This window comes from Fukomys damarensis, unplaced genomic scaffold (assembly GCF_012274545.1).
Source record: "Fukomys damarensis isolate Sample0158 unplaced genomic scaffold, DMR_v1.0_HiC HiC_scaffold_10, whole genome shotgun sequence".
Lineage (NCBI taxonomy): Eukaryota > Metazoa > Chordata > Mammalia > Rodentia > Bathyergidae > Fukomys > Fukomys damarensis.
In genome coordinates, this window is record NW_022900922.1 from 16,468,106 (window position 1) to 16,484,582 (window position 16,477).

The window sequence follows — 16,477 nt, forward strand, 5'->3', positions numbered from 1 at the left end:
TCACTGTGCACGTGTGTTTCTTAAAATAAGACAACAAAAGCAGTAGGCAATTTCTTTTTTTGGGGGGGGGCATTGAGACAGGGTCTCACTATGTAGTTGAGACTGACCTGGAACTCACTGTGTAGCCCAGGCTGGTCTCAAACTCACAGTGATCCTCCTGCCTCAGCCTCCCAAGTGCTGGGATTCCAGGCGGGCGCCACCATGTCTGGCAGTAGGCAACTTCTAAATAAATGTTTGCTAAATTTACCAGTGTATGGCTAAAAAAAAATCATAGTTGAAGGACATCTGTAAAGTGAAGAATGCTGTCAACCTTTCTCACTTAATACTGTATTTCAGCTTTAAAGAACATTTTCATTATATAGTTCCTGTATCAGTATTCTATACTATAAGGACAATCTTTATGATACATTATATGTGATACTTCATTATACCCACTACACTCTATGTGAATTAAAAACAGGTCAACTTGAAACTGTAGCGGGGCATTTAAATATTCAACAAAAGCTAGAAAGAAGTTTCTCAGTAAATGGTACCCTTTTAATATGCACTAGAATTAGTGAGTCTCCCTGAAATGAACACAATACAATGGACAATTTGAAACAGAGGCAGCAATGCCCTTATACTGAATTCCAGAAAAAGTACAATAGCAAACCAAGTGCTTTCTAGTGGGGAGACCAGGCAGATCAGCAGCTGGAGCAGAGAAGCCACGTGGGTGTATGTGCCCACTGTGTTACATCAGTGCTGGGGGAATGTGCGTCCTGCAGGATGGGTCAAAGGCACTAGAATCCCAGTGCCAGTCATGTGGCCCACAACAGCCCAGGACAACAGGTGAGAAACTTGAGCTGCTTGGGGTAGAAGTGTAGAGTCAACCAAGAACAGACAGTGTACAGTTCATGGGAAACTCCGCCTTTCACTTTATTTCAGGATGTTAGTGAATGATCACTGGTATTTCAAGTGTAGATCACATAAACACAGTGCAGAATGTGGAAAGCAGAATTAAATAAGTAACACACTGGCTATTAATGCCAGAGTCCTTGAATATCAGGTCATAAATATAACCAATATGATGAGCAAGCAAACCTCATATTAATGATTTTCAGTGTCTATGATTAAAAAAAATATTAAACTGCATTGCAATATTCTATCATATCATACACCAGATACATGCAGTGGAAAAGTACAGGGGTATACACAGTACAAGGTCATGGTTCAAGCTGAAGGTGAAAGGGAAAGCATGGGACAGCAGGTTTTTACATATGTGTGTACATCTGTTGGTATTGTCCACTGGGTCAAATTCATTATGTGGCTCCTGGGCACATCTATACCAGATTGCATAACACCCACACAACCTTTTCCCCACAAAGATCTACTTCTGCATAGAGTAGAAAAAGATGGTGGTAAAAAAACACTTCAATTGAGTTCCAGCTCTGGTATCCAAATTCCACTGTAGACACCTGAAAATATTAAGAACAACTTAAAAATCTGCATGGTTATAAATGTAGAAATAAATATAATTTAAAGCCTAAAATTAATAGGTACCTGTTCTGTTGCTTAATACTTTTTGGCGGTGGGGCAGGACAGGATTGAACCCAGTGCCTTCACCCTGAGTTAGACAGCCAATCCTTTTTTATTTTTTATTTTGAGATTTTTTTTTTTGGTACTGGGGATCAAACTCGGGTCCTTGCACTTGACAGGCAGGCTCCAGAACCACTGAGCTAAATCCCCGGCCCTATTTTGAGATTTTGAGGCAGTCTCTCACTAAGTCACTAAGTTTCCCAGGCTGGGTGTGAACTTGTGATCCTCCTACCTCAGCTACTCCAAGCAGTAGGAGTAAAAGTCTACTGTGGTAAATGGGAAAAGCAGTAAACTTTAAAAAGTTAAATGGAAGGGCCGGGGGTACAGCTCAGTGGTGCCACACCTGTCTCGCAAGTGCACGGTCCTGAGTTCCATCCCCAGTACCACCCCACAAAGGTTAAATGGAGACACTTGCCAATCTTAGAAGTGAGGCTTCTATTTTGGCAAAAGGCACAATCATGGAGACCTCAGTGAAGCCAAGGATGTCTTCTCCCTGGCTACTGGGAGAAGGGCTGTTTCAGCCACTCCTGTCACTCACAACCCTGTCTTGCTCTCCCGTCCACGCCGCAGCACCTGGGCCCTTGCCCTGTTCTGTGCTCAGCATGTTGGGCTGGGCTGAGTTGGGAGGCACCCACCTGTCCCTAGCACCCGCACTCCTGTGCACTCAGGGTCTGTGTGCGCCGTGGGGACCGCAGCTGTCTCAGAGCGGCATCTCCATACTGGATGCCTGAGCCCATTCTTTCTGGGTCCAATTCACCTGAGGACCAAGAGAGACTTCTTTAGAAGAATGGTTATATTTCTGTGATCCCCAAATACATGAAATGAGGAAAGCAAAGCACACACCATGCCTCTACGCCACTGTGCTGAAGAGAGAAGAAAAACAAATGCTTTTGTGCACAGGCATTAAGTATCTCTAGAAGGAAACAAAGGGCTGTGACAAAGGTTGACTTCCAATCTGGGATGACTGCAGACAGGAGACGTGGTGCTGGAGAGTGGTTTTCCACTCTCTGTATATTCTGGTAATGCTCAATTTGGAATTATGCAAATAAAGAATGTGTGCAAAATAAGTCAATTTAAAATTAAACTATGGAGGTGCCACTGTTCACTTACTAGGTAGGTAAAACTCCAACTCTGACAACACCCTGTGGCCCTGGATTCTGTGATGTGCTTCTCTGTGGGAGGAAAGCTGATGCCTGTACCTGGTCCTAGCTGCTGATGTCCCAACCTACAAGCCATCTCTCACACCCTCTGCCTGTGCGAAATGACACAGAGAAGGTCTCTCCCTGCAGCATGGTTATAACAGCAAGATGCTGGCCATAACCCAGACACGTGTGGCAGCCCAGCTCTGTAAGTCACGGGGAAACATGCAGAACAGAAACATGTACCACATACGAGCCCCCCATCCTTGGAGTTATGTATACACCTAAGAGCACGGAGGCTCCTGACGGAGACTTGTGATGAACTGCAAATGTAAGTGAAAGAACCAAGATCTGGCAGCGACAACGTGCTCACGTTTGTGCAATAAAGGGGAAGAAACACAGCTTCTGAACCCCATGGACACAGAGTTCAACAATGACAATGAAAGAGTAACGCTGAAGAATCGGAATTTATGGCATACTTTTTTATCTGGGTATAATTAAGGTTTTGATGATCTTAGGAGAAATACATCTGGAGAGGTTTATACATGACGTCTGCCTGTCACATCAAAGGATACCACATCTCATGGCAGCTTGGTCAGGTTCTATACCATGTCAGTTTTAACAACAAATATTTATTTTATAGTCTTTAAAAAAATTAAGTTTTTGTACTAAGCTTAGTAATTTTTCTTTTTTTTTCTGGTAAAAAAAATAAAAAGAGCCAAATGTGGTGGTGAGCACCTGTAATCCCAGCACTTGGGAGGCTGAGGCAGGAGGACTGCTGCAAATTTGAGGCCGGCCTGGGCTACACAGTGAGTTCAAAGCCAGCCTAGAATAAATAGCATGATCCTATTTCAAAACAAAACAGAACACCACAAAACATTGGGGTGTCCTTCCGAGGGTGACAACCAGGCCTTGACCCCTTGCTGTCCGCAGACTTGTTCCTTGTCCTTTCCTTGTTCATCGCTTTCTGCTGCTCCTCCCTCCTGTCCTCTCCCAGCAATTACACAGGTCAGAATTCCCTCCAGCTCCAGCCCCTCCAAATCTACTGCCCCAGGTCCCTCCTACTAGAGAGGACGACTGTGCTTGAGAGAGGTGACCACTGACGCCCTGTGCCCACCACATGCAGGTCTCTGGTCCTCCGCTCTGAGGCCTCTCCTCTGCATTAACAATGGGCAGTGTGTCCTGGGTTCTCTTTATGACCTCTGACTCTGTCCTGAGCTGACAGGCAGGTCACTCCTGCTCCACTCACTTCCTTTCCATGCCTCTGTCTCTACCACTGCTCCTCCCTGATGACCACACTCCATACTCTCAGCTACCTCTGGCACTGATGGCCCCCAAGTGAACACAGCTGATGTTGTATTTCCCAGTCTATCTCTAGCTATCTCAACTCCCCAAGAATCCCTGCCTCTCCTCCCCTCCCTGCCAGGTGAGTCCCGACCCTCGTCACCCTCCCCATCCGAAAGCTGTCCTATGTACCATTCAGTCCATCCGACACTGCCGCCCACGTGTCCAGGGCTCACCAGCGGTGTCATCTCTCTTTCTGCATCCTCACAGAGCCTCAGTTCCATCCCTCCTGTACTCAGAATTCTGCCCTCCTGCAAGAATGCCAGAGCTTCCTGCATGGCTCACCTTGGGGTGTAGCCTCGCCTCATTCTCACCAGCTCCCCCTGCAGAACTTTCCACACCTAGTGGGTGTCAGACTTGTGGGACACCAGGTGTGGCCAAGGGCTAGGACTTCTAGAGGGTCCCAGGGGGCCAGAGCACAGCTCAGGAGAGAACCAGTGACCACAAGATGGGGCTCCAGGTCTTCTGTGAGGACTGAGTTGCTTCTCCTTCTTCAGTTTCTCCACTGCTGTCCCCCATCATCTGCCCAGCCTCTCCCTCCTCTAGACATGCAGCCACCTCCTCCAGGAAGCCCTGCCTGGCAACCTCTGTCCCTGTGCTGGGGAAGGGCCCCCTCTTCCATGTTGCCCTGGCAGCCTGTATGCCTCTTGATCATTCCACTGATCCTGAGAATTAGAATTATTTTTAATCATCTGCCAGGAAAAATGGTTTCCTGAGGGCAAGGGCTGCGGTTTACTCAGCCTGACAAAGGACAGGTACTCAGATATCCGACTGCATTAATTAAATGGTGAATGCCACATATAATTCTGGTGAAAGGAACCTAAATATCAACTTTAGAAATTGCATTGACTTAGTCCTTTGCTGCCTACATTAGGATTATTTTAAATTATCTCTACCACAGTAATAAGTACAATAATTCACACTACAATTGAGATGTTCTCACTTAGCTCAGAAATACGTTACTCCCAACTGCATGGCTCCTGACGCCCAGTCCTCAGTGACCAACCTTGTATGCTATGCTTCCAACTTCCTCAGCCCCCACACTCTGCCCAGCCCCACACAGACTTCCAGTCCTGCAGATCAGCATGCTGCAGACAGATACTGACCAAGGCCTGGTCTTGTGTGCGTGGGCTCTGTGTGTGATGGGCCCCACAGAGACTTGACTCTAAGAGCACCCACTCCCGCCGATACCCCGCTCTCTGCACTAGCTGGGCCCACTCCCTGTGGTAGCTGCAGAAACCGCCATGGCAAGTGGTGGTTTGAAATTCAGCCTTGGGACTTTCAAGCCCTTAAGTGCGGAGTCAGGTTGGTGGGTAAAGACAGGGTGGGGCCTGTCATGCTTACATTTGTTAAAAGGTGACACTGGAGCAGAGGGTGACACAAACAGAAGAATGTCCACTGTGGGAAGAGATTTACCTGATTCGATTTTGTTAAGTATTTTTCTTGCACACTGCACAAAGGCCTCTTCTACATTCTCCCCTGTTAGCGCACTTGTCTCCAAGAACATCAGCTCTAAAAGTGACATCAAACAAGGCACAGGCCACATTTAGAAGATGATTTTAATACCCAACTATTAACAGGCTGCTTAGCATTCTCTTACGATAGCAGAGAAAATGTAACTCGTGGCCTGCGGCCATCTGTTTCTATAAACACAGAGTCAGTACAGTTTATAAAATGATGGCGCATCTAAGCTGTCTCTGAACCGTAACAATCATCCTGTGCTGGCCCTGATCCGTGGGCAGCAACAGCTCCACCAGCAGTGGGCATCAGGGAGGAGGCTGGCTTCTGAGGAGCAGCAGTGCCCTTCTCACATGGTCCATGTGTTACCACAAACACAACCCCCAAGTGTTTGTGCTTTCTATGGGACAGAGGAGTCTTACTTGTGTTAATGCCCCTTTAGTCCCAGAGCAGCTGCTGATCCAGGGAAAGCTGTTCTTGCTCATACGGGAATAACAGCACCTCTCTGGTGTCTGGTTCTCACCGGCAAAGGCCACTCCTGCTGACCTGCCTCCTGTGCTGCCATAGCTCTTCAAAGACGAACCCTAATGGCTCACTTCTTGTTTACTCTCAGCAGAGAACCTACCAAACTGTAAGAGCAGGTTGGGGTCTTAAGAGTCCAAATAATTATTGACAATAGGGTATTCTCTAGTTCTTGGTTAACTCTCATAATTAAAGTTATCTAAAATGTCTGAGTCTTTATCACCCTGTTATCCATAAGCAACCATTAACTTTAAGTGGCAGTCTTGTGTATGGAAATTCAGAGAAATTTCAGTCATTTTTGAATGTGAGTAAAAGAAAGCCAGTAAACCAAATGTTTCTTCAACTGCTTTCTTTTCTACTTAGAATAAAACATCACCATCATTTCAAAATACACTGACAAAGCTCTAACACAAAACCTAATATTCAGAGACCCTGGACCATTGTAGAATGTGAATTCATTTGCTTTTTTCCATACAGTAAATTTGTAGGCAGAATGCGATATATTGAAAGTAGGCTAGATATGCTTTATAGTAGAGTTTAATCTCAAACTCAAGATGTTTTAAACCCAAAGAAATGCCATCATGCCCAGATCTGCCCTTGGAGAAGGTGGGAGGGAGAAAAGCACTTGCCGTTCTCTTGAGCGAACCTGGAGGCTTCGAGGAAGGTGACTTCCCGGTCGGCGTCCAAGTCCTTCTTGTTCCCGCAGAGGATGATGACGATGCTCTGGCTGGCCAGCATTCTGGCATCTGTTAACCAATTAGTAAGCGCATTGTAGGTTTCTCGGCTGCGTAACATAAGATTGTGAAAATAATACATGTATTTTATAAAACTAGCAACTCTTTCCAGTCATTCTCACTACTCACAAGCCTTTTCAACAATTCAGGTCAGGACAACAGCACCTTCCAGACAACTCAGGCACCCTGAATGCCCACTGACGCCAGACCCATAGGTTGTATGAGACAGAACGCCAGGGTCCAGAAGGAAAAGGAGCCTCATACCCTCACCCACAGGTGTCTATGGCTCTCTGAGTGTGGGAGGCCAGCTCTGGACCCAGGTAGTTCCTGAGCTGCTGGCGCTTTGTCCCACAGGAATTCATCATGCTGACTTCTCTTCCTAAAGACTTGGTGACAATGACTGCTATCATCCTCCTTTGTCATGAGGAGCCTGAGGTCCAGAGACACCAAGAGTCCAAGGTCACAGAACAGCCACTGGCAAAGCAGGACCTGACCAGATCTGTCCTACTCAGGACCAAGTTCCAGCCCTCCCACATTGATGCACAGGCACCCCTGATGGCTGGATGGCCTCACACCTTGGCAGGATAGGCCTCATACTGCCACCAGGGCCAGGGCAGGGAGGGCTGCACTGGGAGTTACCAATGCCACTTGGATGGCCAAGAGAGAAGTGGCCATGTGAGGCTCTTTCCCTGGATGGTTTATACCCAGGAGGAGGAGCCCTTCACAGTGCCCTAGGACTGCATGTTTACAGGATTCTGCCACAAACCCTGGGTCAGTGCTGTCCTTCAAGGACAGGGTGCTCATACTGCCTGATGCCAAAGTTCTCGGCCATGTGTGGTTCTGAGCACCTGAAATGCAGTCGTGTGACCAAGGAACTGACTTCTCAATCCCAGTTTCAATTAAATTGCCACATATGGCCCATTATTGCCATGTCTTTCATATTAACTAATTAAAACCTCCTGTAACCGGCTGGGGATTTAGCTCAGTGGTTCCGGCGCCTGCCTCGCAAGCACAAGGACCTGAGTTCAATCCCCAGTACCAAAAACAAACAAACAAAAAAACCCTCCTGTAACTGCATGAGCACTACATGGTTATTACCCATGTCTCACTGACAAAGAAATTCAGGCCCCAATAGCAGAGGCCCAGTGTCTGTGGAGTTACATGGCCATGGCCAGAGCTGGGACTTGAACCTGGGCAGTCTAAGCCCAGAGTCTCTGTCCTCTGCCTCTCACAATTCACTTCTAATGTCTTGGCATGCATAAAGCTTTGTGGGCCTTAAGGAATATGTCTGGCATCATGTTAAGAAATTTAGTGAAACAGGATTGCTCTATCTACAAGGCCTTACCTCTCTATAAGGTAGAATAGTGGCTGGGACCAGATCAAAGCCCTCTAAGACACACAAGGAAGAACTGAAGGGCTTTCTGGATGCTATCTTGCTGCCCACCCACAGACACAGACACACACATGGGACCTCGCCAAGACTGGCTTCCAGGACGCAGGGCACTGGGTGGACTCTGCGGTAGGGAGCTGGCATTACCTGGTGATGTCATAGACAAGGAGGGCCCCAGCCGCCCCTCTGTAGTAGCTTCTTGTCACAGACCTGAAAGAATCACATGGGTTTCACTTTCAAGCAGTCAGGACCCCTTACTACCAAACACCTCCTTCCCATGGAAATCCATATCCTTTTGAAAACTACACCATAGGGCAGACCCTGAGGGTTCCCAATTTCTGCATTTATGTGTGAGGGACTATTCTGCTGGAAATCACGTCAGAAAAGCAATGGGAAGGAGTGGACATTAGGGAAGGACAAGCAGGTTGTCCCCTAAAGTGGGGCAGCTTGAGTGGGCTCCCTATGCAAAGGCAAAAAGAGGCTAAGGTGTGTGTAGATGGTGAGACCTTCCCCCTGCCCAGATGAGCATGGCCACTCAGCAGGGCCCTCACTCCCCTGTGGGTACCACCATGCTGCATCCTAGAATGCTCCTTCACCTCTTCCTGGGCCCGCCTTCCTTTCTGCCTGGGTTCACCTGCTTCCTTAAAGGGCCCGACTTCCTGTCCACCCTTGCAACCTCAAGGTTTGCTTTTGGTGAAGTGCTTCCTCTCAGCATTACCAACCTTTCAGATTTTCCCCAGTATCAAAATGAAATTCCCTCTGGTGCCTCTCATTTTGAGAAAAGGCAGTCAGATTCTCACACTGAACTATATTATACTTTTTTGTTGTTGTTGTTGTTTTTGGAACAGGGTCTCTATGGCTGGCCTTGAACTCTTGATCCTCTTGCCTCAGTCTCCCTACTTCTGGAATTACAGGAGGACACCACCATTCCTAGCTTTTACTTCTTAATTTATTTTATGCTTATTTTTTTGGTACCCAGGATTGAACTCAGGATCTTTCGCTTGCCAGGAATATGCGGCACCGCTTAGCTAAATCTACAGCCCTACACTTTGTTTTGACATGTGATTTCTTATATAAATTATTAAGGTCTACAAAATGTAAGCATTTGAAAATACTTTTTGGTGGTTGGTTTGCTTCTGTGTTTGAGATAGAGTCTTTCTAAGTTGTACAGGCTGACCTTGAACTTGTGATCCTTCTGCTTCAGCCTGGGTTACAGGTGTGTCCCACCATGCTTGCCTCTCACACATATACAAGTTTTAAAGTAAAACATTCCTAAGTGTCTTAAAATGACACAGCCATCTCCTGCTGCCCTTCCTAGGAGCTCTGAGCCCTAGAGAATCTTTCTCTTTCAAAGATTTGGTTTTTATTAACTGATTAAATCAGGAAAGGGTGCGCACTGATCACGTGTACACACTCTGGGCACAGAGCACACACACCTACACTGGGATGCCTTTCAGTCTCCTCTGGCATTTGCTCCTGTAGTTCTGTAAAATGTCCTGAAACTCTGAATTATGAGTCTTGGTATTGACTGTGTCCTGCTTTGGCAAAGCCTGAGTCATCTGACATCATTGGGTACAAGCTGGATCCTATCCTGGCCCTTCCTTGCAGTCACTCTGACCTTGGACCCTTCAGACTCTTCCCTCCTTCTGGGCTGTGCCTAATCCTGGTAAAGCAGGTACTCTGAGCTAATGCAGAAGATATGAGATAACTTCCTGAACATCCGAAGGCATTCTGCTTTTATGTTTACATTTCATTTACATTTGGGCTATGTGTAGAATGTTGAGTGTGAAGGTATCTTTCATTTTTAACCTCCCGAGTTTTCAGTATTTTTCATTCCCAGTGCTGCTGTTGATGGTCCAATGCAGTTCAAATTTCCAATATAACATGTGACTGTTTTCCTCTCTTGAAGCTTTTCTGAGTTTGTGCGTCATCGTGGTGTTTTGACAGCACTCTCTGGCCTGGATCTTTTTAGGATGTTGATCTCCTGTCTTGATTTTGTAGTTGCAGGAGGCTAACCATGCAATCGCATCAGCAATGTCCTGAAGTCATCCTGAGCACAGCTGCGAGTGCACTGTCACCAGAGTGGAGGAGAGAACGGTCTGTGGGATGTATGCCATTCATCAGTATGTGCTTTAGTCAGTGGAAACAAAGAGAACCAACACCATATGAAGTTTTAAAGAATTTCTCCTTAGAAGGGAAATACAGAAAAATGTGCCATTACTTTGCCTCCATTTCAGTCTGAAAGCAGACCATGGACACACAGTGCTGTGTCCTCCTGACAGTGAGCTGGCTCTAAGTTCCAAGGCTCACTGAGGCTCTATGGCGATCTTTAGGGTCAGTGCTGCATGCAGCTAAGGCGAGGTTCAGCTGTCTTATCAATAAGAGCTTCCAGAGTGGAATTTCTGAAGTCACTGCAGGGGGAGGATTTGGGGGGAATGAGACCCTACATTGTGTAAAAAGAAATACAATTAATTCTTTCAAATGTTTTTATTAAGTTAGAGGAAAAGCTACCTGAATCGTTCTTGTCCTGCTGTGTCCCATATCTGTAACTTTACATATTTACCACCAACGTTTATTATCTTTGAACCAAATTCCACTCCTATTGTATGATTTGAATCATCTTTGACTAAAAAAGAAAAACAAGAACAACGTTTTTAATTTTAGGACATCAGCATAACAGGGCTATAAATTTAAATAGGTAACATCAGAATGAAGGATTATGTCATTTGAAAACGCAGTTTATCTTAGCTATTCCTTTCTCCAACATACCAAATGATAAAAAGCACTGTTTTAAGTAAAATATACATAGTCCCTATTATCAGAGACAATAAAGCTTTTTCTTCAAGTCCCTAACCATGGTACATTTGAAGGAAGTGGCCACCTCGAATCAGATACCCAGATATCTGCTACTGAGAGCTCACATGGTGACGGCTACTGTCAACACACCATAGTGCAGGACACAGTGTCCAGCAACAGGCCAGGCACTTGGTCAGTAATGAGCTGGTGACTGTCCCGACTGTTCTGGAGGACAGGTGCTCTACAGCAGCAGTCCTCAGTATTTTTGGCACCAGGGACTGGTTTCACGGAAGACGATTTTTCCACAGATGGGGCTAGTAATGGTGGATGGTTTCGGATGATTAAAAGGAGTATGCAGTGAGCAGTTCACAGTAGGGCTCAAGCTCTTGCGAGGATCTAACGCCCCTGCTGATGCGACAGTAGGTGCAGCTCAGGCAGTACCTTGAGCCATGGGGAAGCTTCACTTGCTCCCTGGTACTCGCCTCCTGCTGTGTGGCCCAGTTCTAACAGGACTGGGGCCTCTGCCCTAGAGGACAGGTGTGCAGACTAGGCTGAGAAGTGGGCTAGAGGGAGGCTGCCAGGCAGAGCAGGGGTGACAGCCTCAGCAGTAACTGAAGGCCAGGAACACCCTGGTTGTGACCCAGCCACAGAAATAAAGTGGCCCTTGTCACTCCTGGGAACACTTGGGGTCTCCAGGGATCGTGAAAGGAGGGAAAGGTTAGGAGGGCCTGCCTGGTGGCCTTAGGGAATGATTTTTTGAGCTTGAGCAATGTGGAGAACTGGCAACCTGTAAAGAAAATTAGCCTAGGAAGACTGATTCTATAGACTACACTGAACCCACTGTCATTGAGCAAGGGACCCAGCTAACTCTTCATTGATGGAAACAGAGGCAGCACAATATAAGAATTTTATTTTTGTCCCCATCCTCTGCCAAGACCATACTGTCTCATCTCTTTTACTGAGGTGCCATGACATTCCTCAGGTGCATTTTCATTAAGCCAAGTTAATCTGTTTTGGGAGGTCATTCTCCACAGTTCCTCCTGGGATCACAACATCTTTTATCTAAGGGCCTTTTAAGCTCACAGTCCCGAGGTCTCATAGAGTTTGGAGTAAAGACCCAGCCTCATTTACCTGGGGTGCACCCATCAGTGGCAGCCAGGGTCCTGTGATCAGAGCCCCCTCACCCCGGGACCAGTTGCCCTTTTTCACTCCTTGGCCTCACACCAGCAAACCAGGATAGGGGATGGCAGTGGCCACAGGCCATGTGTCACCTGAAGTGAACCCTAGGGCTTGTCTGGTTGCTCCATCAGGAAACACAGCTCCTGCCTAGGCTCCCCTCTGCTGGCCCACCACCATTATATCATCTTGTAGCACCAGGAAGACTGTATACTGAACCACTATTAAACTGAAATGCTAACTCAATAAAAATTCAATCGCGTACCTAAAAATTTAAGAACATGAACATTTAAAGTTATTTAAGCAATGACTTATTCCCTGAAAAAAAAAAGAGTTTTCCTGTAAGTATAGCTGAGCTCGAGCACATTCTCAGTGGACAGGTGTGAACGAATGGCTGCTGGGCATCACTTACATTTTTTTTCAATGAACTGATGAAGTAAGCAAGATTTGCCAGTTCCTGCATTTCCGATAACCAAGAATTTAAACAAGAAATCTAAAAGACAAAGAGAAACTATGAAAAGTAACTTTAAAACAGGTGCTATGAATTTATTCTTTACAAAGTCACAAAGGACTATGATCATAACATTGAATGAAATCTTATTGTTAACATAAGAGGTAGCTGAATATTTTGTGAAAACATATTGACTTACCTTTTCTCATTTGTGTAGTTTTGATATTTCACTCATGTGTTAATTCAGTGGTTTTCCAAGCTATACTCTTTGAAGCTATTTTTGAAGTTGGATGGTTGAAAACTATTCATGTAATGAATAAAATTGGTCCCTGCTAGCCATGATTCAAAGAAATATGCAGATTCAGTTATAAGCAAAATTAACCTAGAAACTTCAAGTGTACAAAGAATAAGCCTAGCTAACTTTGAAAAGCCCACTTTTTTCTTTTTCTTAGCTACTGGGGATTGAACTCAGGGCTTTCACACTGAGCTATATTCCCACCTCTTTTTAAAATTTGAGACAGGGTCTCACTAAGTCACTAAATTGCTAAGGCTGGGCTGGGACTTGCAATCCTCCTGCTTTAGCCTCCTAGAGTCCTGGCATTACAGCTGTGTATCATGCTTAGTGAGAAGCCCCCTTCTTTCTTCTCAAGGTTGTTGTGAGCTGGACATGGTGGCAAATGTCTGTCTGTAACCTCAGCTCTCAAGAGGCTGAGGCAGGATGATCGCCAAGACTGCAAGGCCAATTTGGACTACATAGTGAAATCTTGTTTTAAAATACCAAAGCAACAACAAAAGAAAACAACAACAACAACAACAACAACAACAACAACAACAACAAAACAGGCACGAGTCTGTCTGCCCTCATGGATCTGTGTGGCTGCCACCATTCCCTCCTGTCTAGCTTATGCGGAGGATGGCTCAGGCCAAGTTCAGACTGGCACGTTGAGTGTGCAATTTGTCTGACTCCATGTGGATAGAGTTCTTCATTTCTTCTTGGCCAGTCGTCGTGCATTTACTTCGGGACACCATTTCCAAAAAGTGGGAATAACCATTTCCAAGCTGGAATTAATTGTGAAGTAGAATCACTGCCCTCAGGGTTTCCTTTAGTGGAGAACTCTAGTCCTGCTTAGCTGGAGGCAGCACACAGTTCCCTCTCCCTTGCCTACTCTGGTGCCAGCCCTGACCCTCCGCGGCTGGCCCCTGCTGCCTGGTGTTCTGCATCCATAAAGCCCAGCTCCGCACTCCTAGTTCCCTTGTGTGCACATGTGGTAGCATCACCTCCACACTCATTCTCCACAGCAGACCAAGTGCTTCCTGCCCTGGCTGCCTTTTCCCGCAGTGATGCCAAGTGAGCTGCTGGTGACCTACTTCCTACTTCTTAAAACTGCATCCGCCCCAGAGGCTTCAGTCTCTGTGATGCCACAAGACATCCAAATGGCTATAGGCAATTGGACTGCAGAACAGTGTGGCGAGGCTAGCACTCATAAGATAGAGCCCTAAATATGCACACGCCAAACAGAGCCATGGAGACACGCCAAGCAAAGCCTGACAGAAGTGGAAGGACAAATGGACAAACCCAGCTACTGCTGAAGATTTTGCCACAAAGTGAAAGGTGGCTCTGGGTTTGGCAGTTTTGTATGAAACTGGGCATTTTTTCTACCATACAACTCAACAACTCCCAGGCATTTATCCCAGACTCAGGTTCACACAGAGCTATACAGGAATGTTGGTGGGAGCCACGCTCAGAGTAACCCCAAACTGGAATCCCCAGATCCCCCTGGCAGGCAGAGGCTGAGCTGAGGCTTACACTGAGGAAGAGTGCATAGCATGAAGGAAGACAGACTTCCTAGTCATGCAGGGCATACATCAACCAGGATGGTGGCCTCTAGGCTGCAGCACAGTGCCAGGCTGGAGGGGACTGCAGGTGAAACCTCAGGTGATGCTCCTGGGCTGACGTCTGTGACCTACACCCCAGGCCCCACAGGGCAGCAGTAGCCACATCACAGGAGCTAGAGCCCATAGTACCAAGGCATCACAGGCAGCAGAGGGCTGCAGTGGCTACAGCAGTGTGGACAGTTTGCTCTACAACTAATGCCAGGGATGGTCCTGAGTTTTCAAGGACCAATGATGTCACCTTCAGGGACGAGATAGCTCTGCTTTCTCAGGAGACAGTGATGAGATACAGGACCTGTCTTCCCAGGGGACATTTAGTGGTGAGATGGGTCTGCCTTCTCAGCTTCCCCTGAAGCAGCACTCTTGTTTTTAAGATCCCCAGAGGTTAGAGAGAAGTCAGTTCATACATCTCCTGGGAGAAAGTCAGTGCTGGGACTGGCATTATGGTGTAGGTGGAATGGAGTCACGTGGGAAAGGATTCCTTGCTTTCTGGGGCCTAGGACAGTGACAGTGAACCTTTTAGAGCTTTCAATGACACAAATAGTCAGATGTAGCATGCATGCCATAGGCTCACCACTACTACCCTACCGTTTGTGATACCAAGACTGAGATAAAATAAAGGTCCTTGAGAAGGAACTGACGTTGAGATAAAATGATGAGTTGTAGATTCAGAGATTAAGCTGAAAATACCCGTGATCTGTCACAGCAGGGATTCTGGGCAGAAGTTATGTAGGGGCTAACCACAAAAAGGGAAACAAAATGGTCAAGGCCATTAGGGATGGATGAAGTTCTAATTATGGTCTGCTGAAGCATGCAGTCAGACACTGTAGACAAAAATTACCAATAGCTTCTTGGAAAGCTCTTACAAAGAGTGTGGCTATGATGGGAAGAGGAGGTGGGGAGTTAGAGGAGGATGCAGAGTGAAAGTCACCCCATCAGGAAGGAGCAGAGAGGTGCTCTGCCATCTGAGTGCCATTACCTGGCACAAGCCAGGAGACTCTCTTCTTTCGAGACAACAGGGGTGGGTGAATGCACTGGAGTGAGAGCAGCCTCCTCCCCAGGCATCCTCTCTACCTCCGGAGGGAGATAAGGAGACCTGTGAAGGTTCCAAACTGCTGGTGTGGACAGCAGGGAAGAGAAAGGGCTGCTTAATGCTACTAGTGACAGCCAGGGGAAGAACCCATGATCTGAATGCGAGTGATGAGAATGGGTAGAGGAAAGTCCAGGAGCCTAGCAAGCAGGGGAAGAAGAGAAGGTGATGAGAGGTGATGCGGAGGAACTGTGAGGCCAGGTGTTAACCAACCCTCTGCATGGATACCTAGGCAGCAGATCTGCCGGGGCTGGGAACAGAGCAAGATGCACAGCAGAGGGCTTTGCTGAAGGAGGACTATCCCCAAGGCCACAGGTAACAGCAACATGGGGGTGGAGGCACAGGACAAGAGGACACATTCTTCATGGGAAAGGGAGGCATGAGGCCACAGAGAGGCTGGATTAGGAGAGGCAGGAAGTTTGGGCACAGAGCAGGTGGCCTGTGGAGCACAGGGAATGGGAAGCAGAAGGAGGCGCAGGTAGTGCTCTGCAGAGGCAGCCAGGGCAGCTGCTGTGTGTCTCGGCCTGAATCCAGCATGACTGGGTGGGACTGGACTGTGCATCACGGCTCAGATTCCCAGTGCCGGCTCGGGCTTGTGACTCTGCTGAGGTGTTCAATGGATCACCTGTGCTGGGTTGGTGAGGGAAGAAAGCACCTTAGCAGTGAGCCTGGACAGCTGTCCAGTATCAAGATCGCCATTTCTTACTTGCTTTCTACTTGATGCAATAATATCTACAAATAAAATTACTCTTCTAAGTGGAAAACTGCCCAGAAAGGGAGCCAGTTGCCAGCACAGAAGAAAGATAAGCTAGATAAAGAAGCCTAATGAGAACAGCTGCCCTCAACCAGGAAATATGTTTTGGCTGCATTTTGGACTGTTGAGTTTGATTTAGATTTACAAAAGGATGA

The 16,477-nt window shown here is 46.9% G+C and overlaps 1 protein-coding gene across 2 annotated transcripts; it reads right to left on the reverse strand.

Annotated features, from left to right (window-relative positions):
* Positions 1–492: 492 nt before the first annotated feature.
* Positions 493–12,730, reverse strand: Rab4a (RAB4A, member RAS oncogene family). Of its 2 annotated transcripts, XM_010621910.3 has the most exons (7): positions 12,547–12,730; positions 10,674–10,788; positions 8,310–8,372; positions 6,668–6,822; positions 5,475–5,570; positions 2,211–2,332; positions 497–1,454 (listed from the first exon to the last, which is right to left on the reverse strand). In XM_010621910.3, exons 1-6 carry the CDS (start codon positions 12,713–12,715, stop codon positions 2,217–2,219), a joined length of 714 nt encoding a protein of 237 aa, XP_010620212.1. In that variant the 5' UTR covers positions 12,716–12,730; the 3' UTR covers positions 497–1,454; positions 2,211–2,216. The 2 variants fall into 2 exon arrangements, with proteins under 2 accessions (XP_010620213.1, XP_010620212.1); XM_010621911.3 differs by lacking the exon at positions 12,547–12,730 and having other exon boundaries at positions 493–1,454; positions 6,668–6,784; positions 10,674–10,759.
* Positions 12,731–16,477: the final 3,747 nt, after the last annotated feature.

Coding starts and splice junctions, on each gene's coding strand:
- Rab4a (XM_010621910.3), bottom strand. CDS start 12,715: ATGATCATAGTCCTTTGTGACTTTGTAAAGAATAAATTCATAGCACCT. Junction 5,571..6,667: donor CAGGTTCGCTCAAGAGAACG/GCAAGTGCTTTT, acceptor TGTCACTTTTAG/AGCTGATGTTCTTGGAGACA. Junction 2,333..5,474: donor ACTTAACAAAATCGAATCAG/GTAAATCTCTTC, acceptor CTTGGTCCTCAG/GTGAATTGGACCCAGAAAGA.